At 38.5% G+C, this 23,565-nt stretch overlaps 1 protein-coding gene across 1 annotated transcript; it reads left to right on the top strand.

Annotated features, from left to right (window-relative positions):
• The first annotated feature begins 22 nt into the window (after positions 1-22).
• LOC127578227 (dnaJ homolog subfamily B member 11-like) lies at positions 23-21,761 on the top strand. The gene is given in 15 exon segments (XM_052029981.1): positions 23-190; positions 1,966-2,022; positions 3,872-4,152; positions 4,468-4,559; positions 4,562-4,623; positions 8,052-8,149; position 8,360; positions 8,688-8,819; positions 12,358-12,402; positions 12,404-12,501; positions 12,958-13,040; positions 16,768-16,826; positions 17,964-18,074; positions 18,242-18,401; positions 20,149-21,761. Coding segments are annotated over 13 exon segments (1,071 nt in total). The 5' UTR covers positions 23-190; positions 1,966-2,022; positions 3,872-4,087; the 3' UTR covers positions 20,214-21,761.
• The last annotated feature ends 1,804 nt before the right edge of the window (positions 21,762-23,565 follow it).

Below are 23,565 nucleotides of genomic sequence, written 5' to 3'. Positions count from 1 at the left end.
GGCTGACCGACCTGGTGCGTTCCTCCAGCATCTTGTTTAATGATGCTCAAACCCGCGGACAGAGAGACTAACCCGGGCGCTCGGAAAAGTCCATCAACAAATGAGAATGGAGACACAAGAAACTACAGGTGTTGGACTCTGGGCAGACAACAAACTTCATGACCCTATCCAGTAGTCTTGCCAGGATCTGGTAGGTCTGCTGCCAGGGTTAGGTTTATTTATTAAATGCATTTTGGGACCAGGACTTGATTTTACATCAGACTGCAAAAGTATAAGTCTCTTTGCTGACAGTTATAAAAGTCCCAACTCAGGGAAAATTCAAAGTACAGAAGTGCAAAGGAACTTGGGGGTACTCGTGCAGGATACCCTAAAGGTTAACCACCAGGTTGGATCAGCAGTAAAGAAAATGAATGCAATGTTGGCATTCATTTCGAGAGGTATGAAGTATAAAAGTAAGGAAGTGTTGATGAAGCTCTACGGGGCACTGGTGAGGCCCTGTTTGGAGTACTGTGTGCAGTTTTGGGCCCCATATCTTAGGAAGGATGTACTGATGTTGAAGAGGGTTCAGAAAAGAATTACGAGGATGATTCCCGGAATGAAAGGGCTTACTTATGATGAGCGTTTGTCAGCTCTTGGACTACTCACTGGAGTACAGAAGAATGAGAGTGGACCTCATAGAAACATTTAGAATGTTGAAAGGACTGGACAGAGTAGATGCGGTTAAGCTGTTTCCCCTGGTGGGTGAGTCCAGGACTAGATGGCACAATCTTAGAATTAGAGGGTACCGGTTTAAAACAGAAATGAGAAATTTCTTTAGCCAGAGGGTAGTGAAATTATGGAATTCTTTTCCATGTACAGATGTGGAGGCCCAATCATTGGGGGCATTTAAGGAGGAGATTGATAGATATCTAATTAGTCAAGGTATCAAGGGATATGGGGATAAAGCCGGAAATTGGGGCTAGATAAGAATAGTATTAGTTTAGCTCATGGAGCAGACTTGATGGGCCAGATGGCCTACTTCTGCTTCTTTGTCTTATGATCTTGTGAGTTTGCATGGTCTAACTCTTGTTCATAAGTCTTCTATCTTCTAAGGTGTCTCTTGGCATAGAGCTGTGTGTTTTGGGGGGACTGGTGTGGGACCTGCATACATGTCACAACTGAGGCAGGAGTTGTTTGATGAAGCAAATAGGTGGGTAGTGTGAGAGGTAGCGAACTACTGCCATTTGCATTGGAATCCTGCATGCTCCTAATACATGAACTTGAGATTCTCTTTGTCACCTTGAATGTGCCTTTACCACTTGGGTTGTGATGGGCCAATGATTCTTAAGAGTTGGTGGGGCTGTTGAATATTTTCAAGAATGCTTTGAGAACATCCATGAATACCTTCCCTTGTCTATCTGGTAATCTCTCGCCATGACAGAGCTTGCAACAGAGTGTTTCAAGAGCTGGTGTTGAGCATGCAAATAATATGGTCTGCCCATTAGAGCTGAGTGAGTGTAACTTGGGTGTAGGAGAGGACATTAACATTCAGTCACTTATCCAGCAAGTGGATTTGGAAGGTTTTATGGAGACAGCATTGGTGAAATCTCTCTGGTGCTTTGAGGTGCCTCAGAAACATTCAGAAAAGCATGGATTACAACTACTCCAGAACTTAGTTCATAATAAGCAAACATCCATGGGACAGTTTTATTGAGTGGTCAGATTTATTGCAAGAGGTCACTCTGATGTTAAGCTGTAATGGACAGAACTTTACCCTGCATTTAACCTGTTATGATGAAACGTCACTAACCTGAAACATTAACTGTGTTCCTCTTGCCACAGATGCTCCCTGATTGAGATTTTCCAGCAATTTCATTTTTTTTAAATTTTAGATTTCTAACATCTGCAATGTTTTAGCTTTGCGATAGTGCTGTGTTTTCTATGTACAGGCTATCCCTGGTTAATGAATGCATTCTGTTTTTACAGATGCCCACAAGTCGATTTTGTCCCTAAGATGGAAATACACAACAATTCTTTGATATGGTAATTATACCTCATAATGTTGCAATAAATGGCACCAAAGGCACATAGCACTGATAAGAAAGACCAATTACTAAAAAGCAGAGAGACTGAGCTTTTTGAATTTAATAATAATATGGGAGCTCATTTGTATGCAGGGATGTCCATGAGTTTGGCATTCATAACCTGGGGATGGCCTGCATGCACAATCTATATCTATATGGTGTTGATGTTAGATCTAAAAAGTACTCCATTAAAATGTTTGCATTGATCAATCCCCACAGGGGATTTGGCAAAATTTCATAAGCTAACTTTCTGGAGATTTTATAAGGATAATGTGCAATGGGATAGATACCAGAGGATGCATAGTCTAACGTGTGACTTACTTATAAAATTGTGCTGAGGGGATGCAGGAAATGTTTCCCTTGACTGAGGAATCTAGAACCAGTGGTCACTGTCTCAGACTAAGAGGTAGGCCATTTAGGACGGTGACTAGGAGAAGCTTCTTCACTCAGTGGGTGGTAAGCATTTAGAATCCCCTGCCTGGAGGGCTATGGAGGTTCTGTCATTGAGTTGATTTAATAAAGAGATTGCTTCTCTTAAATCCAGAAAAATATCAATGGCAAAGGGGATATGTACAGGAAAGTCGTGCTGAGAGACATCAGCAAAATCAATGAATGGTAGAGCAGACTAGAAGGGGCCAAATGGCTTATTTCTGCTGCAAATTCTTATGTTATTATAATCTCTACCAATTTCAGTCCACTGGGAGCAGTGGCTTATTCTCCAGGCATAAGAGGACACCATTACAAACAAGCCTTAGGTAAAATAAGAAAAGTCAAAGTCGAGTTTATACGCAAGTATGTATAGGCACCGGTGCAATGAAAAGCTTATTTGCAGCAGTATCACAAGCATGTAGTGTCACGGGTGTAAAAATCATCAGATGTAAAAGAAATCTGAAATTAATGGCATAAATTCTGGAACTATGTACATATATCGGTGTTCAGCTAAGGGCCCACATCTCAAATGGCAAACTTAAGTTTTTGGAGATGCGGTTAAAATGCCTAACTAATCTTAACATTTTTTCCACAGCACTCAGATACTTTCTTCTCATGATAACTAATGATCCAGGTCACAAATGTGGGTATAAGGAGAATGATAATTTTGTTTATAAATCAAATGTTACTTTTATATGAACTTACATTACAAACAAAATTACTTTGATAAGTTAAGTAAAGAATTTATATGTGTGTCTTAAAAAAGCATAATCTTTGGAGATACTTCATAATATTGCAGTAAGAAAATATGAAGAAATGATGAAAGGCATGCACAAACTGACAGTTAAAATGCTTTTAGAGGTGAAGAGAGGTAGCAAAGCTTATGAATTTGGAGAAAATATTAAATAGTGTGATAATTCCATAATGTGACAATAGCAGATCTCAGAGTAACAATATCAATTATGTAATATAACTGTAATGAACGGGTGATCCCACCCCCAGTAAAAGCGACTATCCTCTCCATCGTGTCTGCACTAATTCTTTTCTTGAGTAATCCATATTTCGCGTCTTACTCACCTTCACAATTTATTCGAATTCCCTCTAACTTTTATGATAGTATTTTAAATTTTCCAGAACTAAAGGTTAGAAGGGGTAAAAGGTCAACCACATATTTACATAGGGCTGTAAGTATTGTCATTTTGCATTCTCCTCATCTACTGAACGAGTTATATTTTTGCATAATTTAATGAAACTCTTTGTGATTCAACTTGTTACAACATTAAATATCAAGAAACATTAATTTTGCAACTAAAACATAAAGATAAATGAAAGAAGATCTGATGGTTTTGTTTTGCGTGTTTTGGTTTATTATACACCAGGTCAAATTCCGAACACACAAAAGCTTTCCTCCCTCGCCCGTCCAACCAATTCATCTGCAAATTCGTGTCGGCGTCTGGGCTCCTCCCCCAGCGAGGGCATAGGCCATGAGGAAGCGGTGATGCTGTTGACGTGCTTCTGCCGGTAGTTGCCGCTCGCAACGAGCAACTTGAGCAAGCGGGAGGAAGGGAAAAAGCGACGGAGAAAAGTGGGCAAGCATGGCGGTGGGCCTGCGCTCTGTCTGCTTTGTGTTGGTGTGCCTGAGCGGGGAGGTGCTGTCCGGGTGAGTTGGCCCGGGGATGGCGGGGCTGGCGCCCGGGGAACATTGTTACAGTCGCAGCCCGGATTTTGCTGCAGCTTCCACCTTCACTGAATGGGAATGAACATCGACGGCCCCGGTGTGACCACCGGCGGGTGGGGACTTGCTCACTTTGCCTTTTATTTTAACAAAAAAACGTTACGTGATTTACCGTGGCCCTTGCGGGTCTCCTCAGTTCAGTAAGGAATAGGCTGCTGTGTTATAAAGTCTTATTTCACTCCGTGTGTGTCTATATTTTGTATCTTCTCTCTCCCCCCCCCCCCCCCCCCGGGAGAACAGGCGGGATTTCTACAAGATCCTGGGGGTTTCTAAAAGCGCCTCGGTGAAGGATATCAAGAAGGCTTATCGCAAACTGGCCCTGCAGCTGCACCCGACAGAAACCCGGACGATCCGGCGGCACAGGATAAGTTCCAGGATTTGGGGGCTGCTTATGAGGTAGGGAGCAAGGCACGGAGAGTGTGTATGTGGGTCAGGGGTGGGGAGTGGGGGAGGGCAGTGAGTGTGTGTAAAAGCAATGTTACGGTGTAAGAGTCGGCTGAAGGTGCATTCGCCTTTTCCATGTGAAGTCTCCGAGTCACTTTTTTTTAGTTCTGAGTTGTAATGATGACAAGTCAGGGAGGATGTGTGGCTTCTGCTCATTGGCTACTAGTAGAGAGGTGAGAGGGCGCTCACTATAATTTAAACCAACAGAAAACTGCGGTAAGGTTCTTTCAATATTCATGTTTTAATCGCATATTTGTAGCTGTCTAATAAATGATGGCTTAATGTTTGAATAAACTCCAATTCCCGAAACAATGACTGTTAGGTAGTATTGCTTTTCCTAATATGCATTTTGTTGAACGGGTCCATTTTTCGTCAATTTATCGTAGTTCAGAAATGGATTAAGTCCGTCGGTGTGTTTGTATAAATAAAACAACGTGGTCCGCTAGTTAAGGGTACTGGTAAGCGTAGGAGAGGCAACATCTACCACTTCGTCTCCTGCTCAGGATCCAGAATGCCACTCCTGTGGAAAAAGCAGTTTTGCATAAGCTCTGTTCAGGTTGGTAAGGAATGAACTTGCATTTATATAGTGACCTTCCATGACCTTGGGACATTCCAAAATCCTTGCATTTGATATAGATCAGTATTCAAAGGCAAAATATTGCACATGTTGGAAATCTGAAATAAAAATGCAAAAGGAGAGTTGAAAACATTTAAGATTGCAAGACTATACCTCTTTCATCAGAAGTTTTGTATTGTTTATTGTGGGATCTCCTGCAGTAGGGAATCTGAACACATTAGATAACTGCTGAAGACCTGTCTGTTGCTTGTCATTTCAAGTCTCTGTCCCTCTCCCACTCTGCGCTTCACTTCATTTGAATGATGCATGATTAACAACAAATTGATCTCAAACCATTTGGCAACCCTTTGGCCTCAAGGTCTAATAATGTTAAAATCAGTGTTAACTGTAGATGCAGTTTTTGTTCTGGTGATATGGAATTTTTTTGAGGGATGGATTTCCAACAATGGGGTTGGAGCAATTTGATACTTGGAGTCTGCCCAAACTTGTTTTATATACTCAAGAAATTTGTAGCAGATTCTCAGGCAACCTCCACCTGGCCTTGCTGTGTTTTATCCCCCTCCTTTTTAATTAGTTTCATGCTCTTCGTTTTTTAAATGTTTCATTTCCTGTCTCATTAAGCCTTTTTGTTCCCTAGTAATATTCAATTAATTTAATGTTCTGTGCCCAAGTACTTTTGAATATCTTTATTTTCTCCTTCTCTCTTTCCACCAATCTATTTCCTTATTTGAATATTCATTTCTAATATCTTTCAGTTCTAAGAAAATGATGACTGACATATTTTCGAATAATAATGTCTGAGCTGTACCATGTTAAGCTGTTTTTACTTGTTTACAAATAAAGTTTCTTGCAACTTTGCATTCCACCTATTGAGGCATTGGAGTTGAATGGCAAGAAACCCAACCTAACTATTCTCTTCCGCTCTTGAGTTCCATTACTGAGTTCAGTAGATTGATCTGATTTGAAAATTGGATCACCAAGTTCGATACAGAAGTTTGGAACACAGTCAATGACGTCTCCAAGTTACCACAGAACTACCTCACCCATTAGAAACATTTTGAATAATAGTATGCACATAATGATATTTGTGTACAAATGCTATATACTTAATAAATTATCCCACAAGGCTTCCTTAGAGGTACCTGATTTCATAAAAGTACATTTGTGATTACATTGCACCTTTAATTACACCTTTGGTATCCAGAACATGCATAAATGGATCACATCCTGTGCCTGAGAGAAACAGGATTTTATAGAAATCATGCCAGCATTTTTTTTAATGTTTGCCTTTATTTATTGTTTCTCTGTTGATTTTTTACTTTCTTAAAAGTGGCAGGGCATGTTTAAGAATATAACCTCGAGGAAATGCAAATTCAAATAAAAACTTCAACTTTGCTGAAAATAGATGTGCACACAATAACTGAATCTGTACAAACCCTTAACTGAATTAACGTGTCCTTGAGTAAACGTGAGAGAAGAGGAAATGAAAGACAAATCAAAACTACTTGATACTCACTCTGTGTGTCTCACTTAAGCCATTACTAAATTAATCTCTGGAACAGAGGTTACTAATTTGAAGGATACCCATTTACCCACTTTGCTTTTGTTCCCTTGTTAGAAGTATGAAAAATTTTGAGATGCATGAATGAATTGAGCAGGTGAGAGTATTTCGCTAATAATGTTACTTAATGTAATAGTGCAGCTAAGAAAATTCAAGGACTTTCATTTCTCTTGCCAAGTCAGAAATGAAGATGAGAGACTGCAGGTGCTGGAATCTGGAGTAACAAACAATCTACTGGAGGAACATCTGTGGGTCGAGGAACATCTGTGGGACGAAAGAGATTGTCACCTTTTCGGGTCAAAACACTGCATGCATGCATGACAGTTTCTTTCCTCCCTGAGATGCCACCTCGACCCACTGAGTTCCTCCAGCAGATTGTTAGTTGCTCCACTCAAAAAAAAAAAGATTTCTTTTGCCACATATAACATGTCTGTGAACATCTTGTTCTCTGATTTTTTTTCTTGAAAAGTTCATATCTGAAGTTTGGCTGTTAAACAGATTAAAGGGTGTACCCTAGAAATGATAGTATGGTGTGACTCAAGAAAACCAAGCTAGTGTAATTGGAATAAATAAGTGAAAGAGATTTGAGTTCCTTCATCTACCTGTTCGTGTCCCTTCCTTCCTGGAAGGTTTCACAGTTTGAATACCACCTCTATATTCTTAATCTGGAAAAGTTCCTCATAACTGAAACAAGAAAAAAAAATTCACTTCTAAGGATTGCCTGTTGATTTAGGCAGAGAATTGGGAGATTTTAAGGGCAGGAGTAATAGTGGAACCAAATACCTAGGATGAGATTTGAATCCAGTCACTTTGTGCATTGTAAAAGCTTGTTAGTAAAATACAAACTTTGGTTAAAGGCAGAAATTATTAATTGAGTTTATTTTTCTCCTAAGCTTCCTGGCATGTAAGAATATGTGCAAGCCCATGTGCCTCGAATTGGAGAAGATGATCTTTGTTTTAGTTTCCATTATAACCTGGTGTGGAATCATAGATAAACATAATAGTTTTAAGGATTTGTGAAGTGCTGAAAATCTTTATTTTGTAAGAGGTATCTTGGTCGGCATGGATGAGTTGGGCCAAAGGCTGTGTTTCCATGCTGTATTACTCTAATACTCTGACAAACCAGTCTCATATATGGACTAACTAGAACTACAATGTTCCTTTTTGGTTCTACTTCAGCTATGCTTATGTAGGCTAACGGTAATAAACCATTTATTGATCAGTGTTATCTATACTTAATAGGTTTTGTCTGATGAAGAGAAGAGGAAACAGTATGATATGTATGGTGAGGAGGGTTTAAAGGAAGGTCGTCAAGGTTCTCATGATGACATATTTTCACAGTAAGTAATGTCCTTCGCAATCTTTATGTCAGGTCTTAGAATACAATCTTAGTCTTGAGCCTATAACTAGCTCTCCTTTTGTAGGACTCAACTCTTACCAATAAACTTTCTGTATATAATTTAGCATATCTGAAATTCAGTTTTCACTGGATTTGAAAGGAATATTGAATTAATTTTCAATTGTCATTGGAAACTAGCCTTAAGAGTAAGTGTGAGTTTTATTCCCTATTGTTACAAGTTAACATTTGACATTAAAGCTAATTCTCGCTCCAGAGTTTATTGTAGAGTGATCAGCAATGGTCACTTTCTGTGCTAATGCAGCCATTCGGATCATCTGATCTAACAAGCAAATATTAAACCTGACATCTTGCTTTTTAAAGCATCAGAACTGTGATACAGTTATGATCCATTCACAAGAACTGGTTTGACTAAATGTGAACTCAACTGAAAATCAAATTTGAAAAAGTAGAAGCAAGATTCTATTATTTCTTAGTTTTTTTACTTATACTGGACAAATCATTTTATTTTTGACTTGTAGCTTTTTGGAGACTTCGGTTTTATGTTTGGAGGAAGTCCACGACATCAAGACCGGAACATTCCTCGAGGAAGTGACATAGTAGTGGACCTTGAAGTTACACTTGAAGAAGTATATTCAGGCAATTTTGTAGAAGTAAGTAATTAACAGAAAACCCATCACAAATCTGGTATTTGGTAATTAATGCATTTATGTGGTGACTCCCTTCTGCTTATTTAAACCAAGTAGAAAGCTATTCAGCTTTACCCTAAGAGCCAAGTCAAAAGTGTGGCAGGACCTCATCAGAGAGTATACCAGCCTACTACACCTGGGGACACCTCCAGTTGCGACTGGACAAACACTCGCATCTGCAAATATTAAGGATGGGTCTGAGGCAGTGAAAGTGGGAGCAGCAGCTTTTGCAATGTGTGTGTTTATTTCAGCATCAAGTGACAGATTGCTGGTGATTGCAGAGCTTGGATATGTGAAGCTGTCAACAACCTCCAGTAACACATTAGTGCTAATTGATGATGATATAACAGCATCCTGGACATCCGAATTTTGATGGTAAGTTCAGGCTTTTTGCAGGTGTGAGAGTGTCTATCAATTGTCAGCCAGAGGTGTGCAGTGAAGACCTGGTGCACCTTTGACTTGGCTCTCTGGGTAAGGCTGAACAGCTTTCTATTGGTTCTGATGTATAAATAGGCATTCTCTGTGGATGAGCTGGAGGCACGAGAGCAGCAGTGAGAAGAATATGACAAAAAGCATAGATGTAGATGTGACCCTGTTTAAACCCTGCTGTGGATCAGGAAGAATTCCAGCGTTGCCCCATATTAGCTTGCCCCCTACCCCTGGTGTTGTCATGTGAGCAGATCACCCTGAGCAGCTTCAGGCACCCAAAGCTTTTCAGCAGTTTAAATAAACCAATTCTGCTTGCACTGTCCTTGGTGAGGATAAAGGCAGCATTTAATGGTTTTCGCACACAGTGTTTCTCATGCAACTGCTGCACTGAGAAGGTGGTTTGGATCGTGGATCTTCAGTTCCAAAACCAGCCTGTGATTCAGCCAAGATTCTGCAGTCTGGCTAGGGAAACGTGGGCCAATACTCTGTCCTTGATATTCAGCGGGGAGATCTCCTGTTATTTGTTACAATTCCTGCGGTTTGCTTGTATTTTTGTGTCCCTCCTATCCTGGGGCACAGTGCTCCCTCTAACGAGGACAGAAATTTTAGCAGATGCTGCAAGAGCATCAGCTTCCTGTGCTTGATAAGTTTGGGTAGAATCCATTATCACCTGGAACTTTCCCACGACAAGTAAGTTAATAACTTCAGTAGCTTTGTCATGACATAAAGACTATTTTTTGATGACAGAATCTCTGATTATGATAATTTCTCTGGAGTACAAGGCAGTGTTCCACCCATCTGTCTGGCTCTATGATGACCACCCTGCCTTTTTCATAGAACTATACAGCACAGCAACAGGCCCTTTGGTCTACCACGTCCATGTTGACCATTGAATGCTCTTTAATTCCAATTCTCTTCTACACTGTGGGGACACTGGAGAACACTTCCTTAATGGAGTTAAGGAACTGTTGATTCTGACGTTGATGCAGGGACAAGATTTCTGCTTTGAATGGAAAGCTAAGGATTTCTCTTGACCTTGGTGCAAATCAGAGAATGATCTGTGTCACTGTTAGCCCTGAGACAGCTATGTGTGTTGAAGATGCTGTTAAGAAAATCGTGTCTACTTAGTACCAGGTCTAACTGGTGCAAGTCTCATGAAGTTCCATGCTTGTTCTAACAGAAGATCTGTATTAGTTGTGCAAAAGCTCATGATAGCATCACAGCTCCAGTAGTCCTTGGCCCATATTGATTTATATTTCCTATGTTGGACCACCCACACTCTTGGGTTGAAGTTCCCCAATACCTAAAGCTGTTTGATCCTAGGCATAATGAGGTGGTCTCTTGGTTCTAAGTCCCTGGGTAGTTTTGGTGCTGGAGATCACTGAAGGCAATATCAAGCTCCTTGAAGAAATTAGCTTTAGTCTCTGTTCTGTGGTGAAGGACCTCTGTTAAACTTGAGAGGCTGTGAAGCATTCATTCTGTGCCTTTTATCAGAGCTTCTGTCACTGAAAGCAGAGAGTACCTTATGGTGAATCCAGCTCCTTGCTAACACATTTCCTCTGAACTCACCTGCCAAATGAATGTGTTGTTGTGTTTTCCTTTAGTAATCTTTCTCAAAGTCTTTTATTAGGCCACTATGTTAATGCTCAGGCAGTCTATTTCCATGTAAATCAAAAGTTCTGTTGGCCAACTGCAGATCACCTTTCAGCTTTCCAGTCAAAAAGCAAGCATCTTCCTTTGTTTGTTTGCCTGGTGTGATAGGTCCAGTCCACTTGCTGTATAAAAACTAAACTCCAAGTGTCCATTGAAGCAGGTGGATCATGATAGTTCAGCATGTCTCCAAAACCAAGCTTTTGTAAAACGAGCAGTAGCTGTAATATCATAAACTACTTGGAAAAACAAAATATTAACTGAGGGAATAATAATCAACTTGCACAATTTGGTTTTGGGACAGGGTGTTATTAATCAAATTGAGGTTAATTGCTGTGGTTAATTATGGTTAAAAGTGTAACATTTTTGGGGTGTTCCCCCTTAGTTATGATGAAGACAGCTGTAAAGAGTGTAATCTGTGGAGCAACATTGGATTTTGATAGCAGTTTTGGTATATCTGTGCAAACTACTCATGCACAAAAATCCCAGTGTTACTGTTAGATATACGGTGTAATTGTGGCAAGTGGTAGTTTGCTGCTAATACAGTTACAATTTTCAAGTCAGTGTTTCCAGTTGAATGTGCTCTCACTCCATCAATGAACTTCCTATTCTTGTAATGCCTTACCCATGAAAGCAAAATAGCACCAATGTGCTCTGACAATATTGTTATGAGAGACTTGGTCAGGTGGAAACCGTCCTTTGTGGTTGCACCTGTGATCTGTTGTTAGGTTGCAAAATTACTTTATGGCCCCTAACAGGCTTTAAAAAGAATAAGTTGGTTATTAAATTTACTTAGAAAATGAATGATTCTGAACTGATGTAAAACTTGCACTAATCCATGATTTCTGTTGATTAAAATTTAGCAGACACAACAGCCATTTACTTAATATAAAATGCAAGAATCTGGGATGGGATCATGCCTGTGTAGAAGGAACTCATTACTTAATAAATTGTTAATTTTTAAATTTTTTATGTCACCACTTTTTTTCTCTTCCACCTCTATTTTCCTCAAAATATTGATTCTTTGCCAGGGAATAGTTCGATATTCACCTTCTGCTACTTCATAAAAGTCGCTTTATTATTTTTTTTAACATGTTGATCTATATTGGACATGTTGCCTGTGGGTGGCAGGTATTGCTGGGTGGTTGATTGATAATGAGCATCTAGTCTTTCTACCCACCCCAAATTACTGTCCTGGCTCAGTATGGCTAACTTATGAGAAACCTTCCTAGTCTGTCTCTTTCAGTGCTAAACCACATAGTTCATGTTTCCATTGAGCCAACATGAGGAGCTCTTTACCAATTTTATATAACAGTGCCATGATTTAGACAGTACTTAGTAGAGAAAACAGTTCTATGTGATAATATGCAGTATTTTAAATCACTGATCTTTTGATCCAACTGAACAATTGTGAATTTTACAGGTTGTACGAAACAAGCCAGTGGCAAAGCAGGCTCCAGGAAAGAGGAAAATGCAACTGTAGACAAGAAATGAGAACAACACAATTGGGTCCTGGAAGATTCCAAATGACCCAGGAGATGGTTTGTGATGAGTGTCCCAATGTTAAGTAAGTACTAGTCTTAATACTTCATATATTTGCATTGAGGAGAGTGCAGGGTCAGTTCAAAAGAAAGTGGTCAACTTGATAAAATATTTTGTTAAGCAAAAAGAACAATTGTTGTTCCTGGAGTTTGGATTGTATTATTAGGGCCACTGCTGTTCATCTGTCTGTCTTCTGTGAATTGGGCCATACAATCATCTTTGTGCGACAAGATTTTCATATGAAAATATATTAAATTCGCTCCTGAAGAGTTTGGAGTGGTGGTTCTTTTAAGAAGAATTGTAACAAAAGTTGCTGTCTTTTTAAATGGGAGTAGTTTTCTAAATATAACCCACCCACATATCTCTTGGATACCATTTGACAAGCTTTGTTGTAGGAAAGTTGTAATCACATATCTAAGCCTTGACAGCAAACAATGGAATTAATAATTTTTTTAAGTATTTATTTTTAATTTAAATTTAGGCTTGTAAATGAGGAGAGAACACTTGAGGTGGAGATAGAGCCTGGAGTTAGAGATGGAATGGAATATCCTTTCATTGGGGAAGGTATGATCATGTGCAAAATTTTGGCTTCATTCATTATTAACAGCAGGCTGCATGGGAAGTTCCTTGTATTTGTAATTTAGGCATGCCTTTCAAAGTTGTATGATGGTTCATGCTGCAAGTATTCTTTCTTTTGAAAGTTTAAAAAAAATATGATAACTTGGTCATATCTCCATTTTCTTGACTGGAAGAAACCTTTTTGTTCGTTTTTCCCATCACTTCACTTCAAAAGGAGGAACAAACAACAATGTGCAAATAACATCTCCCATTTGCGCATAATTTGAGAACTTTGCATTGTCGCATTTTTTTATTCATCGGATGACAACATCCCTAATTTCCTACCACTGAGTAATGTACTAAGCTATTTTAGAGGGCAGTTCAGTGTCAATCACATGATTGTAAGTTTGGAGACACATGGGTTGGATTGAATAAAGAACATTCGTAAGCAGATGGGTTTTTACAACAATCCAATAGATGCATGATTATCATTAGAGTCATAGATTAATACAGCATGGAAACAGGTCCTTTGGCCCAACTTGTCCATGAAATGTAGTGATATTCACATTTGTTCCAAATGTATTTAAATGCTTCAGTTTCCTCCTAAGTTACTAGTTCTTAATATAACCACCATGCTACTCTCCAATACCTTCCCTAGTTTGTATACTACAGTCATAGAACTGTTCAGCATAGAAACAGGCCCTTTGGACCACCATGTCTATGTCAGCCATCATGTCTACCTATACTAATCCCACTTGCCTGCATTAATTCTATATCCTTCTATTCCTGCTCATTCAAGTACCAGTCAAGATGCCTCCTAACTATTGTTACTGCTCTTGCTGCAGCTACCTCATCTGGCAGATGTCTGCCAGATAACAACCATTCTTTGTGTGTGTGTGTGGGGGGGGGGGGGGGCGTGTGGAATTACCCCTTTGATCTCCTTTAAACCTCCTCCCTTTTGCCTTAAACCTATGCCCTCGAGTTTCAGACACCATACCATGGGAAACAGACACTGGCCATCTCCCCTATATCATTATTTTATATCAGATCCTCCCCAGATTATGCATGCCTGACTTGTATACAGTCTGTACATGTGAATGAGTGTTTGGGAGACCAGCGGTATGGATTTGCCAGCTGCTAAGGTGCTGCAGGCACCTTCTGCCAAGTGGGAACTTGGTTTGCGGCTGCAGTTCTGACTTGTGAACTGTTCAGTTCACCGCACTGCAAGAAGGGTGTGATCCAAGCTGGAGAGGGTACAGAAAAGATTTACAAGGATGTTGCCTGGATTGGAGGGATTGAGTTATTGGGAGAGACTGGACAATGCTGTCCTAAAGAATAATAATTGAAACAGTGAGCTCAATTTCTGTTTGTGTGATGAGTACTGAGATCATTTTTCACCAAACTGTGCTATGATCATATGTATGAGATTTCTTGTACAATATTGTGTTTTGCTTGGGCCAGAACTCCATCAGTCTAACATTGGGAAGACTGGCATTGGTTGAATTCCATTCCCTTCCCAGTTGCTTACTGAGTAAAACTACATCATTTATCATCTGGTGAACTGTTACAAATTGTCATCCTGTCTGTCACCAAAACCACTAACTTCATTGCAAATTGCCCTTATTTTCAAAAAAATTCTTCATTCATATTTTTGTTGTATTCAGCTTCTGTTTAACTGAAATGTAGTCACTGGTTCCCTTATTCCAGTTTATTCAAAACCCTGCCATCTGTATCCAGACCTGCACCACTTGTCTGTTGTACTACTGCTGATTCCAGGAGTTCACCAACCAACTGAAGTCATACATTCACTGCAGCTTCCCTTTCCCTACCTACTGAAACTTGCTTAAGTAGCCTTTCAGAGCCACTTCCTGCCATTAGCCTTCATTGTTCCAACAGACGGCAGGGTCCCAAGTTGTTTAAGTCCCACTGTTTCCTTCCTAAACCCCTTCATTGTACTGTATTCCCTCTTTAGAATCCCTGTAAAACTTACCTTTTTAACAATACTTTCTGGTTCCTCTTTTCTTGCTCTCATCTTTGTATGCTTTTTGGATATGTTGGTTTGTTAATATGTTGGTATAAACATAAACAAAACACCCCAATGTTGCATTCAGACATGAAAGAGAAGAAGATCTGAAATCTTATTCCTAGTAGTTCCTGAGTTGACAACAATTGGGTCTCTTGCTTTTAAAATGGGAATTGTCTAAGAACAATGTGATAGGGGGCTTGGCACTCCATTTTATAACCTGATATAAGTCAGACAGGCCTTTAAATACTGCATCTGTTCAAAACAGACACAACTCTGGGGGTACAACTGTAGTGGGGATACAGAGTGAATTGTCAACCTCATTACAATTTCATAAAGAAATGTATGGAGCATGTGAAACGTCTGTCTTGCCATGCACTGAGCTGCTAAACCAGTGCTCCTTATTGATGGAAACATGAAAGATTTGTTTTTTTTGGAAGTCCAGAACAAAGATTTGTTTTTCTTCCTGGTACAGCAAGACGTTTCTGCTTTTAGATCTCAAACCTCCCGCCCCCTCCCCCCCCCCCCCCCCCCCCCCCCCCCCACCCACCCAAACTCTACTGAGGTGTGAAAGCACCTTGGGAACTGGGATGCTTCACATGATCCATATGTTTTTCTAAAATCACAGTCAGGAAGTGGGTTCCAGATCATAACTACTTCTTGAGTTGCCATGGGTTCTTTAGCTCTTTTGGATGTCAACCATTCCACTAACAGGAACAGTTTACTTTTATTTACTTCGTCTAGATCCTTCATGATTTGAATACTTCCTATCAAATTTCCTCCCAACCTTGTTGCCTCTTGAGCACAAACCAATTTCTTATCTATCCATATAAATAAAGTTGTTCATTTTTGAAACCAAAATACTTCACATTTTCTGTAGCATTTATGTGGTCTTCAAATCCTTTCTAAAGCTGGTTACCCAGAATTAGACACAATATAGTAAAGCTCTGATAATCAGCTATCTGATTTTTTTTTTCCCCATTTTGGGCACCTAGTTCCACAGATTCTGTCACTATGCTCCTGTCATACCTGAGACCCACAGGTTTGGCCTCCTGTGTTATTATGGTTCTAATCTGATTCTTTAATATTTTCAGTGTTCTAAAGATTGCACAGCCTAATAATAAATGGGTCCCTTTTTATGTTAAATGTAGGTAACTTGCACCCAGTTTGCATGTAATCAGCTCCCACAAGTTGCAATGTTTTAAAAGATGAGAGGTCATCAACCTGAAACATTAAATCTAATTCTTTCTTCACCTATGTTGAATGACCTATCGAGTACTTCCAATGTTTTGTTTTTATTTTTGAATTTTCAGAGCCGACAGGGTCTTTTTGCTTTTATAGATAGTCTATTTTGTGGTATTGATTGGACTTGGACATAAGAGTTTACCTCCTCTTAATGGAACAATGCTATGAGATCTTTTGTATCCATCTGAAAAAGCGTATTATACTTACTGTTGTTGTCTTCTCTGAAAGATGGCACTTCTGATAGACCAGTTAGGCTTGAATTCATCTCATCAACTCGGTTGAGTGGCAAAACTGAACTGAGTTGGTACTTAACTGTACCAAAATATTCAAAAGGTTGAATGTATCTATAAACATGTTAAAGCAAAATTCAGCTTTTTTGCTGTTGTAAACTGTTGACAATTAATAATTAAAACTGCCAACTTTATTGTGCAGAGATGAAGTTGTACTTTCTCTTTTTTTGTGTAGGTGAACCGCATATAGATGGAGAGCCTGGTGATCTGAAATTCAAAATTAAAGTTTTAAAAGTGAGTACTGCTTTGCTTTGCTTCTCTATTTAAGACCGATGAGTCGCGTGGATTTCCTTTGTTTTGTCCCAGTTTTAAAAGTCATCAATTTTGTTAGTCAAGAAGGTTGAGGAGTGGAGTGATAGACTCGCCATGAAATGAAAACCTGTGACTTTCAATCCGATGGTGGAGGCAATATAAATGAAATGGTGCAATTTAAATGGAGTGCAGGAACAGGTGGAAAGTTACTCATATTTGTACATCTTTACAGATGTTAGATGGGCAGAGCAAGTTGATTAGGCTATTTTTTTTAACGAGACTCTTGGCTTTGTAAATAGAGACCTTTTAAAGAAAAGAAATTGTAGTAAACATGAATCACTGGTTGGGATTCTGCTAAAGTAACGTATCCAGTTCTGGGCACAATGTTTTACAGATATCAAAATTTTTAAAATGGAGTAGAGGAGGTTTACTAGAATGATAATAGAGATCGAGGACTTGAACTTGAATTATGTGGAGAGAAGTTAGAATTGCTCCCCTTGGAATAGAGAAGGTTATGAAGAGATTTAGTATCAAAATTGAGTAATTTTGATATAGTTTGCAAGATGAATTTCTACTTGGAGCATCGGCAACCAGAGATCACGGATTTAAATAGCAAAAAATAGAAGTCTGGGGAGCTAGGGAAATCAAAGTTTACCTGAGCAGAAGGTTCTGATCAAAAAGCACAGTAACTTAAGTTACATACCAATTTTTCCTTTCAAAAGAATATAATCATTGAAGTGCATTCAAGGAACCCACAGATGTAGTGGGCTGAATGGTCTATGCCTCATGATTTTATGAATTTATATATGACTTGGGCACTAAAGTGGATTAGGGGGTAATTGTTGAAGAATGCTTCATGAGATTACTGTGTGTAAATCTTAAGATCTAGGCTATGGCAATAAACAATTTTGTCTAAGCCAGGAAAGCCCTGACAAATTGGCTGACTTCCTCTCATTTTTACATTTTTGAGGTCTGATATTTCATCTGTAGTGCAAGTTCTATGTAAAAACATATTGGCAAAATTGTTCTGCTTACTACAGTTTAATGTGCTAAATTATACTGAGAAATTCTTAAGTCTCATTTAATTTAATCTCATTGGTAACTTTCTTTCATTTTAGACACCCAGTGTTTGAAAGACGGGGTGATGACCTCTACACCAATGTCACAATTTCATTAGTGGAAGCACTGATAGGTTTTGAAATGGATATTTCTCATTTGGATGGACACAAGGTAAGAAGTTTAAATTGTTACAAATTTTGTTATTGAGAGCAGAGCTTAATTGTTCACAATTAAGTCTGTTGATTTCTGTAAAGTAGAAAATATTTGTACTTTAAGCTTGCATTTGGAAGTTTAACATTACCTCTTTAGATAATTGTTTTTAATTTATCGTTTCTCAGGTTCATGTAGTTAGAGACAAGATTACAAAACCTGGTGCAAAACTATGGAAGAAAGGAGAGGGGTTACCGAATTTCGACAACAACAACATTAGGGGTTCACTAATAATAACATTTGATGTGGATTTCCCCAAGGACAAACTGACTGATGATCAGAAGGAGGGCAAGTATTAATCTGTAAAATTGCTTTCTTCCTGCTGTTACGTTCTGTTTGTTTCAAAGCAGATGTAATAATCACACTTTACTTTTCATGGTTCAGTAGTCACATAAGTTTTTTGCCAACTCGAAGGAAAGAAAATACCTGAGACAGTAAGACACTTGCTGTGTCATTTTGATCCATTCTTTAGCATCTTTGCTCTACTCCATTGCAGAAATTACTTCCTTTCTCACCTGACTCCATTTTAAATTTATCACAAAGGGTGAATCATGGGAATTATTAGATGAAAAAGACTATGGTCTACCTGGTGCTTCCTTTGGGATCTTGTTAGTTGCATTATACAACCATAACAAAGTTGATGACCAAAGATAGCAATTAATCTGCCAAGTACTATTGTATTCATTCTAGTAATTCCTCTCCATTTCTACTGGATAATGAGGGAAATTCTGGACTCTGACTTCCTAGGTCTGGGCATCAGCTAACTATTAGATCCTACAAGGAAATAGTCCACTGAAGACTGTAAGAAATTTATTATATATTTAAGATCACTTGCTGTAAATAACTTTGGTTCTATCCAGTTCAGGGAACCAAAAGATAGTAAATTATAATAAGGAATATTTTGAGCAGTAAATCTTGATTCTACCTGATAAAGATCCAGATGGTTTATGCAATCACTTATTCTAAGTTAATTCCTTTCAAATGTTTAAAAAAAAACAAATCTAAGTTGTGGTGGATGAAATCCAGTTAAGTAATGGATTCCTTCTTTAAAACAACAGGAGTTTAAATTTGTAAAATTAGACCTTTTATTTAGGCTGAATTTTAACTCCAAAAATAGATGGGTGGAATGTTGAAGGTTATTGAGGAGAAAATTGGGACCAAACCATCCCATTTTACTGTTAACAGGATGGTTCTTGCCCTTAGGAAAGCTGGTAGCTGAAAGCAGAAGAGAAGGGCTGAATCAATGATGCAAGCCCATTTGCAAAACTCAAGTTTTGTAAATGTCACTCATCAGGAGCAGGAGTGTTCCTTTGTGCCTAATGCTACTTTGTTGTCACCACACCACTCACTCTTAAATATATTCTGAGGCAGGCTTCTTGTGCCAAAATCTCCAGCCTGTCAATAAGGCTCCCTATGGACTAAAGTACCTCTTAAGAAGCCAAGTATTAAATTCTGCTGGGCTTTTGGGGAAAGCTGCAGATGGTTGATGGTGTTACAGCCACCAGAGTGGAGATGGCTAGAGAATTCACCTGTCAATCAAGCATGGTGGCCATGCTGCTTTTTATGACTGAGATTGATTTTATGCACATGATTTGCCTGTGGTTGTACTTCACATTACATTTATCTGGAAAATTCTTCTGCTTTTATTGGGAGATGATGCTGTAGTTTGTTTTCTCTGTACTTTTGATCTGTAAGCAATCTTAAATTCTCCTTCATTTGGGGAAAAGAATCTTCAGGTTTCTTGACTTCACAACAGGCCCTGCTTTCCTATACCCCCAAGCAGAACTCTCTCCAAAGTTAAAATCCTAGCTTTTGTTCTTTTCATACTTATTGGGTCTTTTTTTACCTGCTTGTTTTTTTTAATTAAATATCCAACAGCTCTGGGTGAGGGATGTGGATGATGTTCTGATTCTTGCCCATCTGAGAGCCTTGCGTAGCTTCACTGATACCTTGAAGTGCATCCTCTCCAGTAAAGTAAGTTAACGTAGACTAATTTGAAAATAGATTTATGATTTTTTTTGTTTTATTCCTGTAGATATCAAGAACCTGCTTAAACAAGGACCAGTGAAGAAAGTCTACAATGGGCTTCAGGGATATTGATGTAAACACAAATGAAACAGACTTTTATGTGAAAATGAAAATTTAATTATTATTATCTGAGGTTTCTAATGTTGAATGTATTCCTTATATTGGGCTGGGGAGGGTAGGGAATTGCTAATCTTTTTAAACTGAAATCTGTATATGTGTGTTTCTGAAGAACACAAGATTATAGTTTTTTTAAAGAAAAGAAATTGTCCCTATTTCTCTCTATCTTTCCACATATTTCTTCTTGCCCTCCCCCTTAATCAAAAGAAACAGTTGACTGGCCAAAAGATTAAAAATATTGTTTTTTTTAAGGTGAATGGATGTCTTTAAATGCTCATATTCCAAGCAGAAAGGACTTCTCTTCACCTTTTAAAAGGTGCTCTTTACTTGTGAAACGTTAGATTTCGTTCACGTTTGAATATTATAAGAGCAAGTATGCAGATTACAGCACACAGAATTATTTACATATACTTTGAATTAAATTTCCTGTTTGTTTTTGAGATATTTGGTACCCAAATACTGCTCGAGGTTACAGTAATTGCTTCTGTAGTCTCTTATGGGCTGTGAAAATGCAACATTATTTTTCTCAGATATATTGTTTGGGAGTAATCTATTCTGACCTAAAAGGGCTGTGAGTTGCTATTGATGGTTTCTGAAACTTTGAGGGAACAGTTTGAGTATGACTGCAAAACAATTCACTTACTGTACAGCACGTGAATAAAATTGAAAATTACATTTATGGAAATGTGCAGTGATAATGACATTGTTGTAAATTCAATTCATTAGCTAAAATTGTTTGGAAGGAAAATGCATCTGTCCATTCAGCAGAAATGTTGCATCTTTTTTTTTGAGGATGCATTATTTTAATTGGAGAATGGAGTTTTCAGATCTCTTTTTCTAGGAACTGGATTGCAAAATGCTAAAGTACAGCTTAAAATTGAAAAGCTGGACTGTAATTTAGTTTGGATATCAGAAGAGATGAACACTGATTAAAATGCTCTTTACAGACATTGTGACAAGTTTTACAATTTCCTTTGATACTGATTGATCTTCCTTACAAAAGCTATAGCAGAATGCAAAAATAGCAAAATATTGGACAGTTCATTGTTATTTGAAGTAGCAAATCTTTATTAGGCATTTGTTTGATTATTTGGCACATAATAGAGGTGCACAACTTGAAAAGGATTATAAGGTTCAACTGTATTTTCATGTGATGCTCCATTTATATATTAAAACTTTAGCAATGTTATCTATTCATAATTATTTAATTGAACATACAGGCAATACATTTTTTTATATTGCTGTTTTCATAATTCAGGATTGCAAAACTGCGATCTGCTTTTGGATCAGTAAAATGCTATATGTTTTCCCATTGATCATTTCTCATGCGTCCCCGTTTTAATGCAAATGTTTCCTCATTATTTCTACTACCGAACCAAAAATACCAAGAAATCTTATTTTTAAAAGTTTTTGGTGTGGGGAAAATAGACACTGCTTTAAGATGAAAACAAATTGTGTTTTTGTATATATATAGTTAAATAAAAACTGTTAGTGTTCTGTTAAGACATCTTTTTGAAGCCAACATATTTTCACAATTAAAATCACTAAACATAGAAAATGTCCTTGTCTGGATAATGTAGATCTATGGAATGACAAATGGTTCGTTGTCCATTTTAAATACAGATGGATTTTAGTTCAGGTTACTTTTAAGTTCTTCTCTCGGTAAATAGAACAACATTAAATCACATTCTTTTTAGACTGAGTTGAAGTGTGCATTTCTGTTTGACAGCGTAGGTTTTGCTAATGAGTGAGCGAGTTAATTCAGAATCTGATCTGTTATTGCATATGTCAGGAAAATATGTTTTGATTTGCAGCTGCAGTACAGTGCAAGACAAAAAATTACTATAAGTTACGAAAATAAATAGTGTAAAAGAGGAATAATGAGGTAGTGTTCTTGGGTTCATGGACTGTTCAGAAATCTAATAGCGGAGGGGAAGAAGCTGTACATGAACATGTTGAGTATGGGTCTTCAGGCTCCTGTAGTTCCTTCCCGATGGTAGTAACGTGAAGAGGGCATGTCCCAGGTGGTGAGGTCCTTCATGATGCCTTCTCATTCCTGTATGCTGCCTCAACGCCATCTGAGATTCTGCCAACAACGGTGGTGTCCATTGGCAAATTTATAGATGACATCTGACCTGTACCTAGCCACACAGTCATGAGTGTAGAGAGAGTAGGAGTAGTGGGCTAAGCGTGCATACTTTTGAGGTATGCTTGTTTTTGATTGCCAACGACAAGGAGATGTTATTACTGACTGTGGTCTCCTGATAAGGAAGTTGAGGATCCAGTTTGCAGAAGGAGGTGCAGAGGCCTAGGTTTTGAAGCTTGTTGATTAGTATTGAGGGGATGATGGTGTTGAATGCCAAGCTGTAATTGATAAACAGCAGCCTGATGTATGTTTTGCTGTGGTCTAGGTGCACCAAAGCCATGTGGAGAGCCAGTGCAATTGCATCCACTGTAGACCTGTTGTGATGGTAGGCAAACTGCAGCAGGTCCAAGTCCTTGATCAGGCAGGAGTTAATTCTAGGCCATGGACCAACCTCTCAAAGCATTTCATCACAGTAGATGTGAGTGCCTCCCAGGCAATAGTTGTTGAAGCAGCTCGCCCTGCTCTTCTTGGGCACTGTATGATTGATGCCCTTTTGAAGTGGGTGGGAATCTCAGACTTCAGGAGTGAGAGGTTGAAGACGTCCTTGAACCCTCCAGCCAGTTGGTTGGCACAGATTTTTGGTACCCTGTGAGGTACACTGTTTGGGGCCTGACACCTTGTGAGGGTTCACCCTCTTGAAGGATGTTCTGATGTCGGTCTCTGAGACAGATCACAGGGTTGCCAGATGCTGTGGGGATTCATGTGTGTAGTGGTGTTCTTCCTTTCAAAATGTACATAATAGAGGACCTGTATGAACAGCCTGTTTATAATTTCAAACAAATGGATTAAATGGGTTGTGGAGGCATATTCAATCTGTGGGAATATAATTTGGGTGACTAGAAAACAAAATTACAATTTATTTTTATTCTTACAAGTATCTCTTGTGCAAACTATGTTCATAACATTTTTTAGAAACAAGTATTGTTAAAACCAATGCTCAACATTTATTTTGCTTTCAAATTAAGGATGGTTTACTCACAGATACTTTGTTTTGCCAGTCAATTCAAGTTCAAGGGAAGATTATACCTGTAACAAGTTAGAAATGAGTGAGGAAAACAGCTGAACTTTGGTTGTAGGGAAGGAAAGTACATGTAAAAAACTGTTATTCATGAAGAAAATTGGCTTCCATTTTGTCAAGAGCAAACAGCCATGTAATGAAAG

The sequence above is a fragment of the Pristis pectinata genome, chromosome 1 (assembly GCF_009764475.1).
Source record: "Pristis pectinata isolate sPriPec2 chromosome 1, sPriPec2.1.pri, whole genome shotgun sequence".
Lineage (NCBI taxonomy): Eukaryota > Metazoa > Chordata > Chondrichthyes > Rhinopristiformes > Pristidae > Pristis > Pristis pectinata.
The sequence above is the reverse complement of the archived record's forward strand: the minus strand, read 5'-3'. Positions and strand labels throughout refer to the sequence as shown.